Source organism: Lolium rigidum, chromosome 4 (genome assembly GCF_022539505.1).
Source record: "Lolium rigidum isolate FL_2022 chromosome 4, APGP_CSIRO_Lrig_0.1, whole genome shotgun sequence".
Taxonomy (NCBI): domain Eukaryota; kingdom Viridiplantae; phylum Streptophyta; class Magnoliopsida; order Poales; family Poaceae; genus Lolium; species Lolium rigidum.
In genome coordinates this window covers 64048623-64069479 of record NC_061511.1, presented here as the reverse complement: position 1 = coordinate 64069479, position 20857 = coordinate 64048623, and the positions used below count along the sequence as shown (strand labels likewise).

Sequence of the window (20857 nt, the reverse complement as noted above, 5' to 3'; positions counted from 1 at the left end):
ACCGGGAGCAACCGGCCAGCCGCGGGGGTGAAAGGCGCGGGGCGGGGTGCGCGGGCAGCGGCCGGGAGCGGCGAGAGCGACTCTAGAGGCGGCGCGGCGGCGCTGGCCCGGCCCCGATGGTGGTCGCCGGCGGAGGAGATGCGAAGGAGTGCTCGCCGTTTTCTTCGATCTACTCCGGTCCAAAACCAACAATCGCTGAAGCTAGGAAGCGGGCTCTGCGTCCCTACTAGGCCCATATTCCATACGGCCCATCTCCGCAGCCCACGGGCTTTTCTGTGACATCAACCGTCACCGGCGCGACCACACGACGGGCTCGGTGATTCCGATTTGACGCTCGTTGCACCCATTAGCGGCGCAACGGGGCGCGCCGGGGAGGGGGGATGCTGTACACCGACCTGGTCGGCGTGTACGGGGCACCGCACACCCCACCGACCAGGTCGGTTGGTTGGGCCGCGGCCCATTAAGAGGAGGTAAGTTGTTTTCTTTTTTTGCTGTTTTTTTTCTGTTAATAATTTTCTTTTTCAATATCTCACTTTAAAATAAAAAAAATTCGGAGAATAAAATTTCAAAATCTATTCAGATTCGAAATTTTAAAAATATTCAGATTTTCATTTAATTTTTTTCGAAATTTGAACATTTTCGGATATGGACATAATTTAAATTTGAACATTTTTTAAAATTTGTAAATTTTATTTTTTCCAAAAGTTAACATTCTTAGTTATGAACAATTTTCGAATTTGAATATTTTTTCAAATTTGAACGCTTTATATATTTGAACGGATTTCAAATTTGAACGCTTTTATAATTTGAATATTTTTTGTATTTGAATATTTTTCAAATTTGAACGGATTTCAAATTTGAACGGGCTTTTTTAATTTGAACATTTTTTGTATTTGAACGGATTTCAAATTTGAACGCTTTTTTAATTTGAACATTTTTTGTATTTGAACGGTTTTCAAATTTGAACGATTTTTAAATTTAAACATTTTTTGAATTTTGAACTATTTTTAAATTTGAAAATTTTCTGAATTTAAACTATTTTCAAATTTGAACAAAAATAAAAATAAACAGAAAAGAAAAAAGAAAAAAGAAACCAAAAAGAAAAAAGAAAAAGGAAAGAAAAGAAAAAAGAAACAAAAAAGAGAAAATAGAAAATAGAAGCGAACTGGGCCGAGCAGACCGGCCCATACCGCGCGCGGAGGGTGTGCGGCGCGCGGTAGCGGCCGACCTGGTCGGTGTATAGGATTTGCCCCCCGGGGAGTGCTGTACACCGACCTGGTCGGTGTGTACGGGCCACCGCACACCCCACCGACCAGGCCGGTTGGTTGGGCTGCGGCCCATTAGTAGTAGGTACGTTTTTTTTTGCTGTTTCTTTTTCGTTAATATTTTTCTTTTTTAATATCTAACTTTTAAAAAATATTTCGGAGAACAAATTTTCAAAATCTGTTCAGATTCGAAATTTTGGAAATTTTAAAAATGTTCAGATTTTGATTTAATTTTTTTCGAGATTTGAACATTTTTCGAGATTTGAACATTTTTCCAAATTTAAACGCTTTATATATTTGAACGGATTTCAAATTTGAACGCTTTTATAATTTGAACATTTAAGTATTTGAACATTTTTCAAATTTGAACGGATTTCAAATTTGAACAATTTTTTGTATTTGAACATTTTTCAAATTTGAACGGATTTCAGATTTGAACATTTTTTGTATTTGAACGTTTTTAAAATTTTGAACAGTTTTAAATTTTGAAATTTTTCTGAATTTAAAATATTTTCAAATTTGAACAAAAATAAATATAAACAAAAAAAACAAAAAAAACAAAAAGGAACAGAAAATAAAAAAGGAAAAGGAAAAGAAAAGAAAAAAGAAAAGAAAAGAAAGAAAGAGAAACAGAAAACAGAAAAAAGAGGCGAACTGGGCCGACCAGGCCGGCCCATACCGCGCGCGGGGGGTGTGCGGCGCGCGGTAGGGACCGACCTGGTCGGTGTATAGGATTTGCCGGGCGCGCCTACTCATCGCATTAAGCGGCGATCCGGAACGCCTCCGCTCAGGAAATAAGATGGTCCTGAGTAAGATGGGCCAGGCCCATGTTAGATACGTGCACCAGTTTACATAGTACTAGTGTACTACTAGTTTCTTTGAACTCGTTTTAGTACGTGCAGACTACGTAGTAGTTTCTTTAAACTCGTTCGAGTATGTTCAGATACGAAACCGAAAATGTTATAAGCTGAAAAAGTTCAAATTTCAATAATGTTCATATACGGAAAAGTCAAAATTTTAAAATGTTCAGAGTAAAAAGTGCTCAAATAATTATTTAAATTTAAAAATATTCAAATTTAACAATTGTTCAAATTCCAAAAATGTTTGAATCTAAAAAAAGTTCATAATAAGAAAATTCAAAACAAAAAATGTTGATATTAAAAAAATGTTCAAACTTTAAATTGTTCAAATTCGGAAAAGGCGAGCCTCAAAACCCTACTATTGAGGTGGGACCATTTACCTGGCGAGCCTAGTTCGGTCGTACATTCCAGAGTTGATCGTGTCGGTATCTGTTTTCTCCAATTTTTTGGAGGTTTTTTCTTGAAAATATTCGGATTTTGAATAAATGTTTAAATTTGAAAAATGTTCAAACATGAAAATTGTTCGGATCTAAAAAAATGTTCAAACATGAAAATTGTTCAAATCTAAAAAATGTTCAAACATGAAAATTGTTCAGATCTAAAAAATGTTCAAAACCATAAACTATTCTAATGTGAAAAAATGATAGATTTTGTAAATGTTCAAATTTAAAAATTGTTCAAACTTCAAAAAATATCAAATATGAAAATAGTTAAAACTCAAAAAAATCAGATTTAAAAATTGTTCAAAATAAAAATGTTCAAAGTTAAAAATTGTTCAAATTCGAAAAAAATTCAAATCTAAAAAAAGTTCAAACTTGAAAAAAAAAGTTCTAATTCTAAACATTCAAAATTTTAAAATTTTAAAAAAGACGTTTGATAAAACCAAGAATTGGAGTGAAAAAACCAGCTTAACCAAAAAAAAAACTGAAAGAAAAAGCGAAACTGAAGAAAAACTGAAGGGAAATCCTGCCCTCGCTAATGGGCCGGCCCAGCCTACCGCGCTCTGAGCGGAGCGAAGAATAGCGCCCGCTATGAGCGGCGAATAGGTTTCGTGGGCGCAACGCGTATGTGGATCCCTCAACAGTGGGATTCGTGGGCCGGCCTAGGTCGGAGGTGGTGGGGAAAAGAAGATTGTGCCACAGGAGGAAGAAAGCGACCATGCTCCACCACCCACCTCGCCGGAGACGGGAAGACGCGGTTGGCCGCAGCATCTCTGGCGAAAGCGAGGCCGTGACCTTACCGGAGACGGGGACGACGCGGCTGGTCGCTGGTGGAGGTGAAGCTGAAAACCTTATGGTTTTCGGTGCGGGGCTCGCTGGAAAACTTAGGGGCAAGTGGGGGATCGCTGAAGAACTTAGGGGAGGGTGGGTGAGGGCTCATCGGAGTTGTGTGGGGGGAAGTTTCAGCGCGGGTTTCTTCGCGCGAGTGTCGAGCGATGCCGCGCGCTGCAGCCGGAGCCCAAAGTATAGCGATAGGATAGGGCAAAACTGCACGTGCCCAAAAAAAATTGCAACACCACACCATATACTACTGAAGGAACGATTCGGCGGTTTATATAACGCGCGGCCTATATATCGTGGCTGTTGGAGATGCGGAGTCGACCCAAATAAAGAGAAACAAATTGAATGGATATTTTGGATGGCCCAGCTGCAAATGCCGTCGATGCGTGAGATAGGAGCACCCGACGGGCACGCGACACGCGTCTGTCTCCTCGTCCTAGCCTTGTCCCACGGAGCGCACGCACACACGTCAGCGCAACGTACTGCCAATCTGGGCCCACACGTCAGCGACAAAAGAACCAGATTACCCTGGACCGTATTTTGCAGAAACACCCTCCCGTTTCTCCGCAACTCCAACCCGATTCACCACGCTCACAGTTCTAGTCTCCTCCTCCCCTCTCCTCTTCCCCCATTTCCTTCTCCGCCCGCCACTCCGCTGAATCCAATCCAGGTACCGTTCCCGCGATTCCTTTCCCTCGTTCGCGCGCTCCACTGATTCAATCGGACCAGCTGCAGATTCCCTGAATTTTTTCTCGCTTTTCCAACGATTTCCCTGGCTCTAGCTTTCGGTTGGTGAGGAAGGTTCAGGGTAGAACAAAACCCCGCCGGCTTCAGAAATCCGACGAATCCCGTATTGATTTCACACGAATTGATCCGCCCCCTAAACCCTTTTACGCAGCCGCGACCGCGAGCTCTGCCAATCCGGTCCTAAAAACCGGTTCTTGCGCTCTTTCCGGTAGGTTTTGGACCCCTGCCGAGCAGCAATGTCCGCACTGGCGAGGCTGCGGGGGCGGCGGCGGGCAGCCGCCAAGGAGGCAGCGCGCGAGCCCGACCCGTTCACCATCGAGGAGGAGGTGGCCCACCTCACCCGGATTGGGTCGGAGCCGTGCCCGCGCACGCGCAGGCGCAAGAGGGGCGTCTCGGCCTTCGACATGCTGGCGTCCAGGGAGTCCGGCCGCGCGGGGCCCGGCGGCGGCGGGTTCTGCTCGGCCGACCGCGCCTACGCCGCCGGGAAGCACCTCCCGGCGGAGGGGCCCTGGTGCGTGGAGGACATGGACAGTGAGGCCTATGTCTCGCAGTTCTCCAGTGATGGCTCGTTGCTCGTTGCCGGGTTTCGGGTACGTGATCTTGCTTCTTTTCTAGTGTGATTACAGTGGTACTGTGAACCTTGCGAATACAGAATGTGTATATCTAGTGGCTAATATTTCTCTGTGACTTGAATTTGATGATAAGGGAAGCCGCATCAGAATCTACGATGTCGATAAAGGCTGGAAGGTTCATAAGAACATAAGCTGCAGAAGCATGCGGTGGACGGTTTCAGATATCGCGCTCTCCCCTGATCAGCGGTACCTTGTAAGTCTTTTTTTTTCATCCATATTGTCTCCTGGATTTTTTGATCTCACATAACTTTACCTGGTAGTGTGGAATCTACATATAACATAAGTAATTAAAGATTCAGGCACCGACCGCCTTACTTTGGCATCCATCCTCTCTTTTTCTCTAGAAAAGCTTGTGTCGCGATAAAATTGATACAAAGAGTCAGTATTGGCAAGCCTAAGACTAAGCCACTACAACCAACACCCACGGCAAGACTAGGACTGTTAGTTTCTACTATGCAACAGTCCATTTCCTATAGTTTTTGGTTAGTTCAAGATTGATAGAACATATTTGTATTGTGCGTCTGGCTTCTGCATATTAAGATATTTAAAAAATATCTTAGGAATTAGGATTAGTTTCCTCAAAGCTTTTCTTCTCCTAAGGAAAATTTCTCTATTAGTTACTCTACAGCATCAATCTGACATTACAACTAAACTGCTTCAGAATGTTTTACATGGTGAGCAGTCCTCAAAATGACCTGCAGCCTTTCTGAAAGGCGATCCGCAGCCATCGTTTTTACTATCAGGCTATGGGCAGTTATGTATCCTTAGGATATCTTCCATTTACTCCTTAGAAGTTACTACACTTTAATTGTATACATGTGTATGTAACAAACACCTGAGTAAGGGCCACCAGTTTACACTGGTTTCTTGTAATGTGGAATCTAGTTAGTCATTGGAATCTTAACGAGGAATGGTTTTGTTGTTATGACTTCAAAATAATGCTTTGAAACACATACTGTTTGCAAAAATTAGAAATAAATTCGCTAAAAGGGGCTTTTGAAAAGCCACCACAATGCCGAACGACGACAGTTGCTTCCCATGTTTTATTAACATTATTTGCTTATTCAGTCATTTTGCTATTTTACTTTGCCATTTTTAATTTCGAATTCCATAAAATTTAAAGCTTTACTCACTTCTTTTCTCAAAAATGACTCTTTGGAGTATACTTTCTGTCTTTTTGTTTTATGCTGTTGGTTGCGGACTTCAATTAAGTTGTATTCTAGTTGTTTCATGCTCATTTAGATACTTCTTATTCATCTTTTACTCAAGTCTGCTCAACCCTTCACAGGCCTATTCCAGTTTGTCGCCTATTGTTCACATTGTGAATGTGCAGAGTGCTGGAAGGGAATCGGATGCCAATGTTAATGTATGTTCTACACTCTGAAACTATGACTAGATGTTTGATTCACATTCATAAAATGATGTGTGTATAGTCCATGTTTCAGCATTCTTCTTTTTCTGCAGGAAATTCATGAGGGCTTGGAATTCTGTGATGATGATGAGTACTCTTTCGGGATATTCTCTGTGAAATTTTCAAAAGACGGTCGAGAAGTTGTTGTTGGGAATAATGATAGTTCAATATATGTCTATGATCTTGGAGCAAATAAAGTATCAGTCCGCATCCGTGCTCATGCGGTATGAAATAACTCGACTAGCCATATGTGTTTTGGTTCAGTCATTTATCTTGGTGCTTTATACTTAATTTCATTCCATTTCATCTATTCCAATCATTTCTCTTATGCCCTGGACTTCTCCTGTTTTGGTTCAATCATTTCTTACACCCAGACCTCTGCGGGTTACTTGTCCGGGTTTCCAAGTTCTATGGGATGAAACACCATGTTTTGAAGTTCAGGAGATCAAGTGATCAAATCGTGAAACCTCAAGGGGGGTTGCGCATATGGACTTAACTTTATAAAAATATATGTGTTATCCACAGAAGAACAGTTTATTACCTCAAATCAAATCACCATCAACTAAAGTTCCTAAACAAAATGGGTATAGCTCAGCCCTTGCATCATAAAGGTGTACCTGATACTTTGAGATTTTCTGTACGTTCTTTTGGGAAGTTGGAAGTAGCCACATAGTTAAATAGAATGTGAGTCAGTCCTCTTGAAGACTCATGAAACACTTTGGAGGAAACATAAGAACGCAAATTGAAATAACACTTTGCAATAAATTTTCATTCTTCCATCACACAGTATCAGCATATCAACATGATGAGTAATGTATTCCAAGTTTGAGGTAGTCTGGGTTTGCTGGAGTACGGTGAGTAACCACTGGATCATCAGTTCATTACATTAACAGCATAATCCTTACTACATTTTCCATAGGAAGACTTAAGTAAATCAAAAATCTGTGGATGTGAATGATATAACTGATAGTGTACAAGCTAGAACCACCCTCATGTTTAGACAGTTTGGCAGTATAAGATCTATAGGATTGTTGCACGCCTTCGGGCAATACTTTGTTTTTCGCAATCTAATTTTCTTGTCCATTGGTTCTGCAAGGCTGATGTCAACACGGTCACCTTCGCTGATGAAAGTGGTAATGTCTTGTACTCTGGAAGTGATGACAATCTCTGTAAGGTCAGTATTTTTGTTAATTTATCTAGATCGCTGCTTGGTTCTTTCTATCTTTTATCTTGCTTCAGTACAGCCGTCAATTAACTATATTCTAGTTTATCTACTAAAGAACAGAACTAACATAGGCTTTGTGTATAATAGATGTAATTGCGACATTGCGTAGCTGGACTTAAAGATTTAATGGCTCTTTATGATCCAAATAGCTTTGAAAACGGAAGAATTGAGTGCTTATCGTTCAGATTCTGCTACAAAAGTAAACAAATGAAGGGCATGTTAGGACAACCTTTTAGAAACGCAATCAGCCTTTTATCCGATCTCACATTAGCCTGACCATGCTTTGTAACTCTTAGGTATGGGATAGGCGTTGCCTTGTAAGAGAAAAACCATCAGGTGTTTTGTCAGGTCACTTAGATGGGATTACGTGTATTGATAGCCGTGGTGATGGGCGTTATCTAATCTCCAACTGCAAGGATCAGACTATCAAACTTTGGGACATAAGGAAAATGTCGGCCACCACAAAAGGGTAACACTTTTGTTTTACGGATGTACATAACTGTAACAATGATGTTTCCAATTTCGTTCATTCCTCAGTTTGCTACTTTATTTTCAGACGACCACCAAGATTATATGACTGGGACTACAGATGGATGGCGTTCCCAACAAATGCTAGATACTATAAGCATCCAAATGATCAGTCTCTGGCAACATACAGGGGGCATTCAGTTCTGCGGACACTTATACGCTGCTACTTTTCCCCAATGCACAGGTTAGGATTGAATGATGATTGTGTTGTCAACTTCAAATTTGGATTTTCATCGTAGCTAATTAGGAAGGTTGTGTTATTGTATGAAGTAGAAGTACTCGGTGTGATCAGGTTGGGCCTGTGATCCGAAACCACCTCTTAGCGAGGTAATGGAGTGTGGTGGGGGAATGAGAATGACTGAGATTTATTTTACAGCATTCATGCTTTACCAGCTCACCAAGAAATGTTAAAGTTGCCATGTGAAAAAATGGATTGACCAGCTTATAGGGTTGGAACTACTTTGTTTGCTAGAGTTTGCAGCTACTTAAAGGTGAACATCTGAGTAGTTACCACTTACCAGGGTTTACTGGCTAGAACCATGGGCGATGGTCTAGGCAGCCTGGGTTCGAATCTCACCTCCTTAATAAAAGTAGTGTCTAGTTCCTCCTAGACACTCATTCTTTTTCTTTTAAAGGCGAACATCTGAAGATGCTACTTTATTTGCCACAGTGCATTTAAATTTAAACGAACATGAATCATTTGTAACTGCCGAGTCACTTCATTGTTTTTTTTCCTGTTGTTGTGTTATTTGTTGCAGCACGGGTCAGAGGTACATATACACCGGATCAAGTGACGATACTGTGTATATCTACGATGTGGTATGATATCCAATCTTTCAGCATTCCTAGTTCAGTGGTTGCAGATTTCTGTTGTCAATTACACACCTGCTGCTCTTGCAGGTAACAGGGGCGGTCGTCAAGAAGCTTTCGTGGCACCGATCGATCATCAGGGACTGCACCTGGCATCCCTACCGCCCAACACTTGTCAGCTCTTCCTGGGACGGGTACGTGGCCCGGTGGGAGGCATCAGGCGATAAGGAGGACCCATCGATGCTCTCGTTCGATGAGCAGAGAACTAGCCCTTACCACCAGACATACGGGTTGTCATTTGCCATGTAGCAGAGCCAAGGCGCCATTACCTCGCGTAGGGTTCATGGTATGAGCATTCATGTCAGACAACTTGGTTCCTCTTGCTGTCACTAATAGAAAATGCAGGGATGGAAACATGCTGTCTTGTAAATTTGTGCGCGGTTGATCTTGTGATGCCATGCCAGTGACAAGCCAATAAAGTATGATAGTGAGTTCACTGTAACGATGCAAGTTAATAATGTATGTGTAGTTTAGTCACGGTACGGATTTGTCCAGATTATTGCCATGAATGAAGAGTGCAGTTGCCAGTGTGCCGTTCTTTTAGAGCTGAAATACAGAATTAGACCACAGCACAGCAACCGATGATTATTATTATTATTATTATTATTATTATTATACCTGCTCTAGAAACATAATATGTTGCAATGGACAACAAAGGTACAAAGTCTGATATTTCAAAACTTGCCACAAGTCATTTCAGGAGAGACACGAGTAGCAAACAAAATTTTCTGCCGAGTAGCGAACAAAATTCAAACCCTGAATGAATACTAAGAACGCAGCTTGGGTCCATCGTGTTGGGTTATCTAGGTCCGCTTGATTGCCGTGTTTGATTATCAAACAAAAAGAAAAGAATTGCCGTGTTTGTTTGGCAGTGTTAGCCGTTCATGTCAATTGTCATGTTCGGCAACTTGGTTCCTCTTGCTCTCACCAACAGAAAGTGTAGGGATGGGAAGAGTCTGTCTGTCGTAGCTCAGCAAGTTTGTGTACATGCGATGTCAGTTGTAAGTCAAATAGTGTACGGTGGTGCGTGATGCAAGTTAATAGAACAAGAACTCGGCCGTTCTTCTATTACTTTCTCCGTTTAATGAAATTTATCTTAGACTTATGTAAATTAGATATATCTAGTCACTAAATAGTATCTAGATACATCTAAATTTTAACATGTTTCATGGGGCAGAGGGAAGTACTTGGAATACAGACTTTGGAGTGGGAACACATAGTGGTTTATTACAATGACAAGAACTCGGCCCTTTTTCTACCAACAGATTAGTAAAGGAAATGACATAATGCTTTGTCACCGAAACATAGTGGTTTGTTACAATGGATGACAAGATACGAAGCCTAGTATGAACTTGCATTTCAGTAGTTACACTATGGTCAGAAAATTAATTTGGCTCCGGAATGCATATGCTCCCTCCATCCAAAAAAAACATGTTTCTAATTGTTAAAAAAATTCAACAACAAAAAATCGCATGTACATCTAACAATCTATATGTGTTCATACAGTTTCGCGAAAAAGCGATATATTTTGTTGTCGATATAAAAAAAGACAAAACATGTCACACAAAAAGTCTTATTTTTAGCACTATTTTTTGTCTTTTTATACAACCCAAACAACAAGCTGATTTTTCATGGAAAGACTTTGTGCGCAAGTAGCATGTGAAGATGTATATGTGATTTTTTCGTTTGAATTTTTTAACATTTTTAAATATATCAAAGATGCATTTCTCATAAAGAGAGCATATGCATCCAAGAGTCCAAATATCACTCCACACTAGGGGGGTGGGGGGCAAACAAATGAGACGGTAAGTACTAACTTCAAAATTGTGCAAGAATCTTTGAAGATGTCTGTCTTCCATAGGATCATGGGTGGTGAACTGCTGATCCTCTGATACCTCAGCCACCACCACATCCTTTGCCTTACGGAAAGCCTCTCTCTCAATATTGTTCATCAGGTTGCTTTGTTCATCGCCGTATTGGACCATGTATTTAGCGATGACGGCGCTGCAGCTCATGGGCAAATATACGTGTTTCTTCAAGAAGGGGCCATTTTTGCAAAATTAAGTACTAGCTTCTTGTGTCATAAAGCATCTAACTCCAGAAGAACATCTAGTTACGCTCAACAATTGGCGTGATAATAGAGGTCGATTCGGGGCAACCAAGGAGATAAATTATTATAATGTTTTAAAAAACTGCAACACCCCCACTATAGATTCACCCATGATACAAATCAAGATATGCACACATTTTGAGTGTTTACAATGATGGATCTCTAGAGTAGTTAGAAGGGGCGAAGTTAGTAATTGGATGGTAGAAGGGGTGGCTTCTCTGATTCTGTTGGTTCTGACTTCTGAGTTATAGATCTAAAATCAAATGTAGGAATGGAAGTGCTCAGCTGCATCATACACGCATGAGATAAGATGAGATGAAACCATGAGATAAGATGACATGAAACGATCAATAAATTTTGTGCATAAGTTTTGGCTGGATAAAGGGGGAATAATTACACGATTTCACTATCAAAAGAACACATATATATCACTACATTACATAATAGATAGTAATTACCCAATTTGAGGGCTTCTATTCACTCTCAAAGTTCAGAATTCGGAACCCAGCCTAACTTAGAGTGCAACAAAAATTCAGAAACAATTAGTACTGAACTTTTGTGGACATGCTTTGCCAGCCTGCAAGGATTCAGATTATGCTTCCCTTCTGAGTAGTTCTTAAAAGCTTCAGGTAGGAATATCAGAGGGAGGGGGGGAACTCCTGCTCAATTTTCCATCACACCGGTTCGTCCATCATCCACATGTGTAGAAAAGAACTATAGTTCTACATTTGTTATTCATAACACGGTGAGGACATGACGAAACTCCTCTCTGTCAAGGTTCATTTTCGCAAACAATCTCATCTCCTCAAGACAGTACCGATCACCCTCGGTTGGAAGAACGAACTCTTCGCTGCTACCAGCCTTGCTGACCGAATAGAAACGTTCGGTGTTCAGATCTTCCTTCATCCCTGTCACAGGATCTACTACCATACGTTCAAGCACAATAGCATTCTCAAGGATGTAGAACGCCAGCTCGGCTAGCCCTGATACATCAGAAAATCCAGACATGTAGACACTCTTGAGGTGACGATGCAGAGGCCCTTGCGCCGCTGTCACCATCCTCAGATTAGAAGAGCAATGTCTATAATGATCCATCTGCACGTGCATATTCATTAATTTCAATGTTTATCTTTGTTCGAGCGGAGAAAACAATCAGAAAAATACCATTATTAAAAATGAAGCGCTTACATGCAGTTCCAGTTCTTCTAAAAGAGGTGCCAACTCCAAGAGATTAACAAACCCCATAACCCAACTATCATCATCTGGATACAGAGAGATATTAAGGTTCATGTTCAGATGCCTCAAACAGATGAAGCTATCACGTGTGTTACTGAATCTTTGCACCTGCAACAGAAATAATGCATGGCCATGAAAGAAATATTTAATTTGAGACCGATCATGATGGAAAGTCAACAAGCACCTAAATGTGAATATCAGGACGGCAAAATTAAAGAATGAAATAAGGCACTTGTTTCAAGAGCAAACCTGAGAAGAAGTCAAAAGTAGAAGTAGTGTGTCCATATGAGGAAGAGCAGCTGGAAGCTCAGTGAAGATATCATCCAAAACATCATCATAACCATTGAGCACTCTTAGGTTAGACACAAAAATTGCCTCTGACAACTTTGAGGATTCACTGAGCACAGTATGCATGAGACTGTCGTCGAACACAAATTTGGTAAGATTCGGAGCATGCAACTCTAATATTTTCATACCACAATAGCGCACACGCAGGTACTGCAACTGGGACAGCTCCTGTGGTACGCATAAACTTGACAAGTCTGAGCACATCTCAATGCTTAAACTCTCGAGAAGAGCACAACTTAGCAACAGGCGCTGGAGATCACCACCATTGATAGACACCATCTTTAGTGTGAGTTTCTTAAGGTTTGTGATACCACAGAAACTGAGGGGCAGCTTTAAAAATATATAGCCGAGATCAAGAGACATGATACAAGAGCCATTTGGGCCACTGAGATCACAGAGCGGAAAAACATACTTGTCAAATCCAGAGTCACAGCTAGACCCATCGGACGTGAAATCAAGAGCAATATGTTTGGCCCTTGACGTGATGGAAAAGCTAACCCATCTGTCAATGTAATGCTTATGCTCCCTGCGAAGACCAAATTTGATAACAAATTTATCCAATGTAGTGGAAGTTGACCACAATGGGCGCAATACACTGTCCACATTGTCGATGAATTTCCTGTTGAGCAATTCCAGCTTCTTGGCGTGCATGTTCAACAGCTCACCAACTGTCATGGATTTGTCAATATCCATGGCCGTATTTATACCAAAGGTGTCTTTGGTGAAGACCAGGTCTGGGTGGCATATCCTTAGCCGTCTCCATTCACGAGAAAGTATGCTCATCCGCACGAATTGCTTGATAGATAACCAAGACAGTATGTCACGTAGAATGTCCTGTAATGAGAACCAGGATTCAAGTTGTGGCACGAGTGATCAACAGTCATGCTCCTTCCAAAAACCATGATCTTTAGAAGAGTGGATAATCGATATCAATAAGGCATGTCGATCCTTACAGGGGGTAGAAGTTGAAGCTGCATTGGTTCTGCTAAATTCGGTTTCACCACCCTACTGAAAGCATCGCCCTTGTTTGAATGTTCTTGACTGCATTGTTTGTCCATCAGATTAAGCCTGATAGATAGACAGAGGTATTTATGTGTCAGTGAAGAAGTACAAAGTAGATGAAGCATAATTATATTTTGAGCAATTAATGAAGCAAACAAACAAACAAGCAGATAAGCTGAATCTGGCAACAAATCTGTATAGGCCTGCGAGTTACTAGTTTGGACTGGTGGAGCAGCGACCAGGTGAAAAAAATATTGAAATTTTGCAACAGGAATCGCTAGAAATTTTGCAACAGGGGTCGCTTTGGATGGGGATTGGAATTCGATCGAGCTATGTATGACAGGGGATTGGAAATAACGTACTTAGGGATGGAGGCATGGTGGGGGAGCACAAAGGAGGAGCGGCGCCGAGCTGACATGCCAAAGGAAGGAATGGACAGCACCGGTGAAGCTCACTGCTGCGCCACTGATCACCTGGATCGGAACTCACTGCCGCACTAACCCTAACAATTCTTGCTCCAAAGGGGATTGATAGATCGGGCAGAAGAAGGGAGAGAGGCTGATCTGAACCGCATGTTTCATATCCAACATGGGTTAACATTTTCTCTACCAACTAGTATTAATTCTCCTCTAAAATAGAACATTTTTTCTGGTTCATTCTTCTTTCCAGTTTATAAAATTTTACACTTTTTATTAGAAGAAATTCAGACATTTGACTTTGTGCCGCGCTTTCCCTACACCTACTCCTCCTCACCTTGTCGCCGCACCCCTCTTTGCACTACACCGTCACCGCACCTTCTCTAAGATCATTGGGGCGCAAACGAACCCCCATCAGGCATATCTTTAGGCACCACGTGCACGCTCGCCGCCACCAGTCGGCATTACTGATCAGCCACACTTCTTCGTTCTGCCCCTTCAGCCTTCCATGCACTACATAATCCTATACTCCTATTATTCGTTTAATTTTTGTATAAATTGTTGAAATAACAAAATCCATGAAAAAAACAAAATGAGGACGACGACTACCTACCAATCAAGAAAGAGCAAGTGATTGCACAGTAGGTTGCGACCGTATTAGAGGCAATTGATGGGAATAGATCAAGATCAATGAGAACATCTCAATAGCATGCACGTTTTTTTTCACGTATTATAGACAATAATTCGACGATTATATTCATGGAAGAGTACCCCAGATCAGTTCGTTACTACCTGCTTCCGTTCATAGTAAAAAATCCCAAGGAACAGAACCTACCATCGGTTCATTACTACCTGGTTTTGTTCTTACTTCTTAGTACCAAAGAAAAAAAAATAACAGTCCCAGATTTGCACACAAAGTGCAGCTGCAGCAACAACTGGATTTGGTGCACCTACTACCTGTGTCTCAAACCATTCAGCTTGCGCATGCCACCATCGTGAATCGCTCAAGTATCATTATACTAAGCATCGACTGACCTGCATTCTAAATACGTTTATGTCTTCTTCTTCTCTCCCTCTTTTTTATTTAGATACAGCAGACGATAGAACTGAACAGATGATTTGATTCCGCATCATACTAGTGCAGGTTTTTTCTACGAAGTTATTACTGTACTAGGCTGGAGGAGAAGAGGACAAACTCCTACATATGATTTTGCAACATGGAGCCCCAGATCGGGTTTGGAATTGGCCCCATACAGGATCCCCTTGCCACTTGAAACGCATTTCTTTGAGAGGAAATGGCAGAATCGTAGACCCAATACACAAATACACAAACCAATTCCCCGGAGAGATTGCGAATGCTTAAATATTTCCCGAAAGAAAGGACTTCCTCAAGTCGCAAATCACAAGATACCTGAGGACCTCGCCGGAGGAGGGAGTCGCCGCCGGAAAAGGCTATACGGGGGGTGAGAGGGGATTAGAAAGGGAGGAACGCGCCGTAGCCCTGGACCACCGCCATGACATTCGTCGCCTGGACAGGAGCTCGCCGCCGCCGTAACCCTGGCTCACGGCACGTGGGAGCAGCTGTTCTTGCGGAGGAGGATGGAAATGAGATCTTTGGGTGGTCTTGCGACCGCACAGATCATCTGGACCGCAGGTCATTTTTTGTCTATCATCGCCTCAAGTTTTCTTAGTATTTGCATTTACTTGTATTACTAGGCTAAAATTGCACATTGTTGTCAAGAAAATGTTTAGACACCAAAAAGATTATCCTTCCCAATTGCACCCAAAATATGCAAAGCTTCCCTCTCTATTTTCTTCTCAAATTTCTCCTTTAAAAATATGCCACACATCGCACTGTAAGCATTCATGCCAGTCAAGTCGGGCTGCAGGTCAACAATGAATGCTTGTAACGGTAGCGATGCATGTATAAATTTGCTGCCATACAGAACTCTGCAGATGATTGCCATGAACAAGAACCCACATTCTTTTATACCAGCACTTGAAATACAGATTAATAAAGGAGATGGTATTATACTTGCCATCAAAAAACAGTGTTCTATTACAATGTATAGTAAGATACAAAGTCCGACATAGACTTGCATTCCAGCAGGTACACCAGGGGGAGCAAACAAAATTCAAATGTGATGGTAACCCCCTGAAAACTAACGAAGCAAAATTGTGCATATGTCTGCCTTCCATAGAACATAGGGTCATCGGCGCTTGTCCTCCAATTCTTCAGCAACCACCACATCCTTCGCCTTGCAGTACATCTCTTTGGCAGGACTACCCGATCAGGTTGCCACAACGTACTGGACGTACACCATGCATTCAGCGACGACGACGCTTGCTGCTCATGGACAAATACGTGTGTTTAAGATGGGGCATCTATAAAGCATTTATACTTCTCCCGAAGAACATCTAATTATGCTCAACAATTGGTATGACAACAAAATATCAATTATTTTAGCATACGAGACAACCAAGGAGATAACAACTAGCTCACTAGAACTTTTGAATCAGCAAAGAAAGAAAGACATACCTTATTTTCTTGTTTGGTGCAAGCATACCACGTTTTTCAATGCTCTTATAGCGATCCCTCGCTAGATTACAGCACCCCTGAATATAACATTTAGCAGTTAGCTCCTGCATGATTCTAGACAGCACAGAAACAAAAAAGATGTTACCTTCAGCTGTCTAAGAGAACCACTAATCTCCTCTGTCAACAGAACTTGAACTGGAGCTGGTTCAAATCTGTTAGATTCAGATTTTGAAATTAGTATCGAAATATCAAATGGCAAGTACAAAATCTCACCACGTACATTACTTGTATGTATAAATATAGCCCAAAATAATTATAACATCATCATCAAATTTTATATACTCCCTCCGATCCAAATTATTTGATTCCACTTTGTCTATATACGCATGCATGTAGTCTAGAAACTTAACTAGATACATACGAATCTAGACAAGGTGGAGTCAATTAATATGAATCAGAGGGAGTAGCATAAAATGGGTAATTGATAAAAAAAAACTCAGTGAGCAGATTATCTTCATATTTAAACTTCCACCAAATTAAAAAAGATTTCCTACCAATGATAAGATTCATGAAAATAAGCAACATTAAAATATGCAGACCAGATTTGCTATGATAAATCTGCAGCTGTTCGGAAAATACAGCATAATAGTTCTCAAAGAGAGCTTCCCTGAATGACAATTGCATAATCTTCAAGAAGGAAAAATGAACTAGTGCTGGTCTTTTAGAAACATCCAGCAACTAACTTAAATGTGACCTCATACACCACTGTGGGGGAACATTAATGTAAACAAGTGTGAGCCAACTAAATTCATGTTAGGAACATACTTGTGTCTGCCCAGACGGCGTGGGGCTGACTTAAGTCTTTCCTCCTTAGCGAGAGTTCGCCGCGTGTGCATTTTCTCCTTTTCCTCATCCTCTTTAGCTATCTCAGCTATTATATTAGGCAAGCTGCAAAAAATAGCAAAAAAAATGTAACCAGACGACTAAGATTGGACCATTCTTGGGAGCTTGATACAATAAGAATGTGAAACCTACCTGTCAATTTGCTTCGAAAGAACTTCTAATTTCTTTGCATCTGCTTCTGTCCTCAACCTCTCCTTACGACGAGCTCTTTTGTTCAGTTCTACTCTTGTAACTCGTTTTGTTTTGTTCTTCCTGAAAAATAATAAATTATACCAATAAAACGTATTAGCATCTGCAAAGATATACTGGCAACGACAGTGACTCCTATAATATTTTACAAGTTGACACAAAAACCTTCAAATTGAAGGGTAAAAAAGGGAGCTTATTTTCAAAACAACAAAACCCTTACAAACTGCTCTTGAGAGGTTCTAAAGATGCAAAGCTAAAATTCACATGGACATTATCAGAAACACTGCAAATGTGTATTCATCTAGGTGCTCTAAACAGATATCCAGCATCATACTCTGCTAGCTGTTTAATGGTATCAGAGGAAAAATAACACAAAGCTTAGCACCATGAATGACTGTGTGACAGTAAACTTAAGTCATCATTAACATGTACTAACCACAAAGGCCTTGAAAATAAAAGCATCATGTACTAAAGCCAGAACAGTACAGCGTTACGCATAACAACTAGAGATTGGACATAGCCGAGTTTACCTCTCCCCAGCTAGAGCATCAGCATCCTGATCTCCGTCGCCTTCTGCAGCAACTCCATCTCCGTCACCTTCTGCAGCATCTCCATCTCCATCATCAGCAGCATCAAGGAAAAATTTCTGCAGGCCAGATGAAAGAAAAAAGATAGTTATTAAATGTAATGTAAAATCACACACACACACAAGCCATTAGTACAGGACAGAACCATACTGGAGTATATTATTTCGACACTAATAAGTCAACAGCAGACAGGTACTCCGAAAAATTCACATTACATTGCTAACTTTACTCCTCAAAACCATGCTATATTATTTCATTCTTGTACATCTGGTTTTGAGCATTTCAGGATCAAGAATGAACCAAACTAGTTCAAATACACATTCAATAACGAAATTCACATTACATTGCTTAAATTACTCTTCATAGCCTAGATGGCAACAGCCTGGGTATGGACTACTTTGACAAACATATGGATAATCTTATACTTACAGAAATTCTAGAGACTAGAATGGAAAATCTCAGAATGAGAAATTATCATAGCACCTTTTAAAGAAGAATAGATGAATAATCTCAGTCATTATACTAATGCTGTCTGTACCTGAATGGTCATTCTCTTCGATAAATCCACCATTACAACAAAAAAATTATACTTGGTGCAAGGTAGACTTTCCAGAATACAACAGATATCTTCAATACAACCTAACTCTCTAAAAGGCATTTAAATACATAATGCATATCTTAGTACAATTAGTGAGAAGTATTTAAAAAGCATAGTTCGGGATTCATATAGAAGGTTGGGATGTTGTCCAAACTTAAATCATCTTCAAGACGAGCTATGTTTGAGACTCAGTATGAGTTGGTCATAGAACTTACATCTTCTTCAGCGACTGCTTCGCCAAGAACAGTGAGTGGCACTGGTTTGGGGCCTAACTCTTTCGTGTAGATCTTACGCATTTCATCAGCAACAGCTTGAGCAAGAGAGTCCTGCAAAGGCCAACAAAATAAACATCTGTAAGAGAATGCACCAAGATATCCAACAGCCAAAGCTCTAGAGATTACTAAGTGGATAAAACTGCAAATATCTTAAAACTTAGAACATATCTTGAAGCACATACTTGATGGTCTTCAAATTTAGGATTAAATGAACACCCTGGAGGCTCAACTTCAACCGCAGGAATAACAGACGTAGTAGACCTCTGCAAGTAGTTATCCATGGTATTAATAAACTTTTAAGACCGACAAAAAAATGGAACAGCTTCCACCGAATACAGCAACTGATGACTGCAGATTTTACAAAATACAAACTTACATTTTTCAGAAGCCTTTTCATCCCCTTCTTAGGCAAAGCATCTCCTTTACCATCTCCACCCCAGATGTCAAGGTTTGGCTCGGTTGAATCCTCCTCCTGCAAACCAAACAAATCCAGCAATCAGCAAGCTGGGCCTCAAAGAGAAAGGAAGACGCATACTTCTCCAACAGTTACATACCATGGGAACACTTTTGTCCTCCTTTGATTCCTTCAATTCCTTCTTCTTTGCGTGCTTCTTGAACTTCTTCTTATCCTTCTTTGACACCAAAGAAGACGGGACTGGCTGCACGTACTGGTTCCGCTTCAACACGCTCTCGTGGTAAAGAACCTTCTCCCTGTTCTTCTCAATCTTCCTTTTGACAGGAACATCTACAAGGAGCAACATACGTTCAGCGCCACACCACTGGATCAGTAGAAGGGTAACCACGGTGGCATACATGTGCAGCAACAGAAATAGTGATTCGCTGCATGTAGTGTACATAATTCAGTAGTTCCAACACACCATGCTGCCCCTGAGCTCCAATAGGAAACTAGTGTAACAATTCTATTATGGATATGAGACACCTAATGGCTTTGACATCGAAATGAGCAGATCCAACATCAGGCCACTTAGATCAATATACTTTCAAAATAGTAACATCATACGATCAGCAATTTCATGTCACTGCATTCTAAAGATACAATTTTACCCTCGAATTTGGACTAACGCGTCAATCCTAGTCCGGACCTAGACCACCAAACCTCAAGAAATTTCAAGTCTTTGTACCAACACGTTCCCGGCTCCGAAGACCAACGACGGTGGACGCAGAGGACAAGAGAGCGGTGGTCGGACCTTGGGGGGCCGGGTCGGCGGCGGCGGAAGTGGACGCCGAGGCGGGCTTGTCGACGAAAAAGAGGGAGTCGGACGGGAGGGAGGGGATGGCGGCGGCGCCGGCGTGGGCGTCGCGCGTCTGCTTCTCGTAGAACTCGTCGATGTCGTCGGTTCGGATGTTGGCGCGCCACGCCTTCTTCCCCTTCCGCGAGCCCTTGGCCGCCTTCCCCATCGCCGCCGGTTGCGGTTGCGGTTGCTCGCTCGCGCCGCCGGCCGCCGCCTCGGGGAAGCGGGGAGGGTTTTGGGAGGGAAGGGGGAGTGTTAGGGTTTGTGGCCTTGGTCGGGCTGGGCGTACTTGCAGGGGAGCTGGTGGACTGCCATGTGGGCTCCACCCCTCTGTGGGCCCACTGAGGATGACGTTGGTGCAGACGACAAGTTAGGGCATGAGCAATGCTGGCATACACAACTAGCTGCTCCATGTAAGAGCATCTCCAACAGGCGCGCTAAATCGCGGCGCGCTAAACCTCAGATTCCGCGCGCTGTAAACAGGTAGCGCGCGCTGGGCCGTATTTTCCCCCGCCGGACGCGCTACTATGCAGCGCGTGCGCGAGCGGAAAAAATCGTCCTCCTCCGGACGCGGCAAAATACA

At 41.8% G+C, this 20857-nt stretch overlaps 3 protein-coding genes across 4 annotated transcripts; 1 reads left to right on the top strand and 2 right to left on the bottom strand.

The window, feature by feature from the left end:
* The first annotated feature begins 3995 nt into the window (after positions 1-3995).
* LOC124708724 (LEC14B homolog) lies at positions 3996-9356 on the top strand. 2 transcript variants are annotated; one of them, XM_047240398.1, is made up of 10 exons: positions 3996-4075; positions 4304-4742; positions 4858-4977; positions 6073-6150; positions 6249-6419; positions 7292-7369; positions 7717-7889; positions 7977-8132; positions 8707-8767; positions 8849-9356. In XM_047240398.1, exons 2-10 carry the CDS (start codon positions 4389-4391, stop codon positions 9065-9067), a joined length of 1410 nt encoding a protein of 469 aa, XP_047096354.1. In that variant the 5' UTR covers positions 3996-4075; positions 4304-4388; the 3' UTR covers positions 9068-9356. The 2 variants fall into 2 exon arrangements, with proteins under 2 accessions (XP_047096354.1, XP_047096355.1); XM_047240399.1 differs by having other exon boundaries at positions 4000-4075; positions 4365-4742.
* A 1937-nt stretch (positions 9357-11293) lies between these two features.
* Positions 11294-15350, bottom strand: LOC124708241 (putative FBD-associated F-box protein At5g56390). The gene is made up of 5 exons (XM_047239928.1): positions 15342-15350; positions 13466-13580; positions 12414-13346; positions 12117-12272; positions 11294-12023 (listed from the first exon to the last, which is right to left on the bottom strand). Exons 2-5 carry the CDS (start codon positions 13568-13570, stop codon positions 11664-11666), a joined length of 1554 nt encoding a protein of 517 aa, XP_047095884.1. The 5' UTR covers positions 13571-13580; positions 15342-15350; the 3' UTR covers positions 11294-11663.
* Positions 15351-15890: 540 nt separating this feature from the next.
* Positions 15891-20455, bottom strand: LOC124707980 (ribosome biogenesis protein NOP53-like). Its single transcript, XM_047239669.1, has 11 exons — positions 20230-20455; positions 19576-19766; positions 19411-19493; positions 19204-19282; positions 18962-19072; positions 18092-18207; positions 17505-17624; positions 17295-17417; positions 16615-16681; positions 16470-16546; positions 15891-16277 (listed from the first exon to the last, which is right to left on the bottom strand). The coding sequence occupies exons 1-11, from the start codon at positions 20438-20440 to the stop codon at positions 16259-16261; spliced, it is 1197 nt and encodes a 398-aa protein (XP_047095625.1). The 5' UTR covers positions 20441-20455; the 3' UTR covers positions 15891-16258.
* Positions 20456-20857: the final 402 nt, after the last annotated feature.